We start from the raw sequence: 5,131 nt of genomic DNA, 5'->3' as shown, positions 1-5,131 counted from the left end.
TCCCTGGACACACTGCCTGAATGTGGTGACACTGAGGGAATTTGGGAGTTCTAAGGCAGCAGGGAACACTGACCCTGTCTGGGTCACTCAGAACAGGAATACCCCTCTCTGTTCCTGACTCAGGTCTCTGTTTTCGTTTCTCTGAGCAGTGCTTTGCTGATCACATCCAGAAGGAACTGAAGCTCTTCCCAGCAGACAAAAGGAAAGATGTGGTCATCCTGTTCTCAGCCCACTCACTGCCCATGTCTGTGAGTTCCTCAGGGAAGGGTGTGGGGGCACAGGCAGTTCTGGTGTTCTCTGGTGACCGAGGTGTGTGTGCTGCAGGTTGTGAACCGTGGTGATCCGTATCCTCAGGAGGTGGGAGCGACTGTCCAGAGAGTCATGGAGAAGCTCAACTACTCCAACCCTTACAGGCTGGTGTGGCAGTCCAAGGTAGGAGCATGTGAGCCCTGGCAGGGTTTTACTGAACTGAGAATAAATACACCTTGATTTATATCTGCAGTTATTTGAACCAGTCTTGTTCAGGCTGGCCCAGATTTTGCTCCTTTGAGATTTAAGGTTGGGAAGTGTATCTATTAAACATTTTATGAAGAAATTAAAAAGTACAACCTAAAACAAAAAAAAATACAAATAACTGTCTCTATCCCATACATAATCTGGTCTGTGTCATCCTGCCTAAGGAAATGTGGGTGTTCTCTGTAAGGATGATTTAATGAGTGTTTTTCCTTTATTTCCTGGTTTTTGTTCCAGGTTGGACCAATGCCTTGGCTTGGTCCCCAGACAGATGAGACCATTAAAGGGCTGTGCCAGCGAGGAAAGAAGAACATGTTGTTGGTCCCAATAGCATTTACAAGTGACCACATTGAAACRCTCTATGAACTGGATATAGAGTATGCCCAGGTTTTAGCCAACGAGGTGAGTGCTTTATGAATTTGGGTAGTGCTGCTCTGAAATTACTACTTCTGGCTTGCAGTTTCTAGTTGCTTCTTGCAATATGATTTGGAATGTAAACTGAAAATTAATCTGAAAACCGGGTGGGAATTTGTCTTTCTAGGTTTAAATTTTTAAACCATTACTAGTATTGCTAAAATTGAATGATTTTTGCCAGTAAAGGGAAATGTTGCCCCATAGTTCTTTTTGCTGTACTAAAAACCATGAYACTGCATCATTTTGGGGCAGCTTCTGAATGAAGGAGGAAGATTTTAAAGGCTACCCAGTGAAGGATCTAGCAGATTTAACTTTTTCCTCCTTATTTTTGATTCAGTGTGGAGTTGAAAACATCAGAAGAGCAGAGTCCCTCAATGGAAATCCACTGTTCTCCAAGGTATTTGCTGTGAAGGTTTGCAGTTGTGTTTCCTGCTGCGTGTGGATGTTTTTGGGTAGTTTTAACGTATTTTAAGAGCGGAAATGGAACCCTTTGTGTAGCACAGAGGGTTTTTTGTACGCTGTGTTTTTTTTAGGGGGGCACAGGTTGTGTTAGGGTGTTGGATTCACTCCTCTGACCATTCTGTCCCCCTGCAGGCCCTGGCAGACCTGGTGTGCTCCCAYCTGCAGTCCAACGAGGTGTGCTCCCGCCAGCTGACCCTGTGCTGCCCTCTCTGTGTCAACCCCGTGTGCAGGGAGACCAAGGCGTTCTTCACCAGCCAGCCACTGTGASCGGGGAGCTGCTGTGACACCGAGGGGACACTGCCCAGGGAGGACAGGCCTGGAGCAGCCCCTCCTGGCTGCTCACACACCCACGGGCTGCTCAGCTCGCTGCTTTATCTCCATGGCAGCGCCAAGAACGTGGCTCTGCTGACGTTTTTCTTGTGTTTTCTTTCTTTGAGGAGAGGTGTAGAAAGTAGGGAAATAAGGGCATTTATTATGGGAGGAGATCTCGTGTCATCCGACTCCAGACGGACTTGGCGTGAGCCCGGCAGTGTGCACTGAAGAACATACACGACTTTTTTTCAATTAGCTTCTATTTCTATGCAGGGATTTATTTGTATGCAGGGTGGTCACGAGTGCATTAACTTGCCAGGTCAAATGTACAGGTATTTTGGTTTTGCTTAAGTTGCAATCTGTCTGTTCTGAGAGGGACTTTGCAGCTGGCTTTGGAGACCTTGCAAATCAAGTGACTTCTAAAGCTTTTTGTTAATGTGTATATATCCTTTTTTTTTAATTAGAACAGAAAGATAAGGCTTTGTTCTGTTCTGGTTTTCTCCTGCCAGAAACTTCCAGTGAAAGCTCAGCTGGGATAGTAGAACGCACAAAACTTGTTTACATTTCCTAGAAAAACATTTTTGTGATCTACAGRAAAGTATTTGAAGAGCATAAATTGAAAGGAATTAGCCTGCTTGGGTGACACTGGAGAACTTGTTCATTGAAACTGCATATTTCWAATCTAGCAGGAGCATGTGTGGAAACATGTTGGCTTATCTGTTAAGCAGAATGGGCTTTTAAAATTCTTGTTTTTATTAGAAAGGGCTTTCTSTGTTTGGTGAAGTAAATTTAGGAAGTCAGGCTTGTTTATAGATCCACTCTGTGCTTTCTACTGTGCCACAGTGCTGTGGTTTTGTGGGATACCTATGGAGCACCATAGGTAGGACTGATCTGGTTTAATTGCTGTTATTTAAACAGAGGTGATCAGTCAGGAGTAATTTCCAGTTTAACATTGCAGCTGCCTGAGAACAGGCTGCCCTAGGCTGGGGCTCTCCTGAAAGCTGCCAGCACCCAGCAGGGCTGAGCTGGCCAGGGCCTCCAGCACTGTGTCCCCTGTCACACAGGGCAGGGCAAAGCTGTGACCGTGTCCCGTGGTGTCCCGTGGCACTCTGGGGGCCAGCTGGCACCTCTCGGGGCACACGTTTACTTGATGTCCTTAGCACTGAAATGCCAGGAGCTGGGCACTGCAGGCTGGCTCCTGGCAATTGCTGGTGCTCGGGAAGCAGATGCCATGCTGATCTGCTCAGGTAACCATGAGGCAGGAGCACTTTGGAGCTCTGGTCTTTTGAAAACAGTGTATTTAAAGAGAGAAGAGGCCACTGGTGGTGTTTAGTTGGAAGAATGAAAGGTGAGATACTGAAGGAACAGATGGAGCCAAGYGCTTCCATGGAGTGGTGTAAATCCCTAATACCTCTGGAGAGTTGCTGCACTGCCATAGCTGCTTCCAGGGTGAGACAGACTGAGATTCCTTCAGTGCCAGAACCTCCTGTCCCTTACAGAAAGAAGTCTTCCTTGACCCTTCCTTCATTCCTGTGCCTGTTTCAGTGGCAGGGAGCCAGAGTTTCTCTTCTCCCTCTCTTGCTCCACCCTTGGTCTGTGCTCTGCCTCGGCAGGATAAAGGAGCACTGGGAACACTGGCCTTACAGCTCTGCTTGGACAAAGGACTTTCTTCTCTTCTCTTCTCTGTGTGACACTTAGGGGTCAGTAGAAAACAACCTGGTCTGTCACATCTTCCTACTCACTGCTGTTTTCTGACACAGACCTTGAGGTAGCCCAGGCTGTGACCACCACATTTACAAAGTGTGGAAAGCGAAGGTTAACTTCATATGAACCTTGTGGTACTATAAATACAGATGGCTTTTCATTTCCATACTGGAGAGAGTCCTGAAAACACTTGCTGGCACTGATTCTGAGGCATTACATTTGTCCCCAGTAATAAAAGCTACTTAAAATTCACTTTTGAGCGTTCTAACCACAAGTGGGATAATTACTCTGYTGCTGCTATTAGACCATGGTGTAGAAATCACTTAATTTTCCAGCTTTTAGCAGATGGGGCTGTTTGCTGTTAAAGGGTGGTTTTCACAGAGGTATCAAGGAGTTCCTCATCTCTCAAGTTTCTTTCTAATCTGTCACTCGGTCCTGGCTGCATTTCAGAGAAGGTGGAAGCTTCCCCAAGGTGCTGTGACACCCAAAGGTGTGGGGCCAGGGTTTCCCTGGGAATCCCTAAAAGCTCAGTAATTTCTCCCTTTCCACCACCCCAGAGAGCTGGGAATCACCATAAAGTGTAAGCTGCAAGAGAAAGCAGCTCCTTTGATTTTGTTCATGCCAGATGTGTACAGATACTTGCTTTTAGCCCAACATATGCATTTCAGATTGACCAAGGACTTCCATTCGATGTAACACAACCAATTTGTGTAATCCTACTGTGTGTGGTTTGCCATAAGGATGGAATTGCAATTAAAGTTTTTTTGAAGAAACAATGGAGCCGTGCATCTTTGTAAGAGTCCTTTRTGCTGGTGTTTGGGTTCCCTCTGCACCTCTGCTGTCAGGCTGGGGTGAGTTACACTCTCCACAGCGACTGGAGAAGATGGGGAATCAGGGGTTTGCCCTGCTTTGGGATCCCACCTGTGACASATAATTTATTCCTTTCCCTGTTAGTGGTCTCTGGACAGCTTCTTGCTGATGTTACAAATTAAGTGCTTGATTGATTATTTTCTGGAGCAGGATTGGAGCTGTTGGAYGCTTAAGCTGATCCATTAGTGAGCTCTTGTGGCTGGGTTGTGACAGGGGAGAGAGTGGGATGGATGGATGGAAGGTGGGAAAAATGGAGGAGAGAAGTGATGGTCCTTCTTTTTCTGTGGAATCTCAGTCCAAGCTTTGCTGTTTTGCCTTTGAGAGGGCATTTGGCTGTGTGAGCGTGGCAGAACTGTAGCAATATCATATTTGAATCCAAAACCATCCCTGACATTGTGGAAGCACTTTTCCTTCCCTCCTTTCTGAAGGGTTCATGCTCCTCCTGCTCTTCTTCTTGGCTTGTGTTTTCTTGAGCAAATTCCTGAGCACGTATGTGCTGCACTGTCTCTCCTCCTGTGTGGAAGTACTTGTCTCCAGCAGCACAAGCTGGGGTGTGCTGGGCAAGGGATTTATTTGTAAATCAGCATTTTGAGTCCTCGGGAGCAGGTTCTGCCCCTGCCCATAGAGCACACGGATTTGTAAATTTGTGCTCAGCAGTAAGTGCCAGGAAAAGGTTATTTAATTTGTGTCCTCTGGCCGGGCTGACAGACATCCCTTCCATGACTGCAGGGAGATGGATTGTCTGTCCAGAGAGGGATCATCTCTGAGATTCATGGCCTTTGATCCCAGGGCTCAGAGGTGGCTCCGGGAGCAGCTGCCCAGTGACATCTGAGCCCCAAAGGTGACAGAGCACAGG

The 5,131-nt window shown here is 46.8% G+C and overlaps 1 protein-coding gene across 2 annotated transcripts in view; it reads left to right on the top strand.

The window, feature by feature from the left end:
* Window positions 1-4,180, top strand: part of FECH (ferrochelatase) — a 10,848-nt gene extending 6,668 nt beyond the window's left edge. For both annotated transcript variants that reach the window (XM_057383492.1, XM_057383493.1), the window contains exons 6-10: window positions 150-248; window positions 325-432; window positions 751-915; window positions 1,265-1,324; window positions 1,522-4,180. In XM_057383492.1, coding sequence (XP_057239475.1) covers window positions 150-248; window positions 325-432; window positions 751-915; window positions 1,265-1,324; window positions 1,522-1,656 — 567 coding nt within the window. In that variant the 3' untranslated portion in view covers window positions 1,657-4,180. The remainder of the gene's footprint in view (window positions 1-149; window positions 249-324; window positions 433-750; window positions 916-1,264; window positions 1,325-1,521) is intronic.
* The last annotated feature ends 951 nt before the right edge of the window (window positions 4,181-5,131 follow it).

The sequence above is a fragment of the Malurus melanocephalus genome, unplaced genomic scaffold, assembly GCF_030028575.1.
Source record: "Malurus melanocephalus ecotype Western Australia unplaced genomic scaffold, MMel_1.1 scaffold_636, whole genome shotgun sequence".
In the NCBI taxonomy this organism is placed as follows: Eukaryota; Metazoa; Chordata; class Aves; order Passeriformes; family Maluridae; genus Malurus; species Malurus melanocephalus.
The sequence above is the reverse complement of the archived record's forward strand: the minus strand, read 5'-3'. Positions and strand labels throughout refer to the sequence as shown.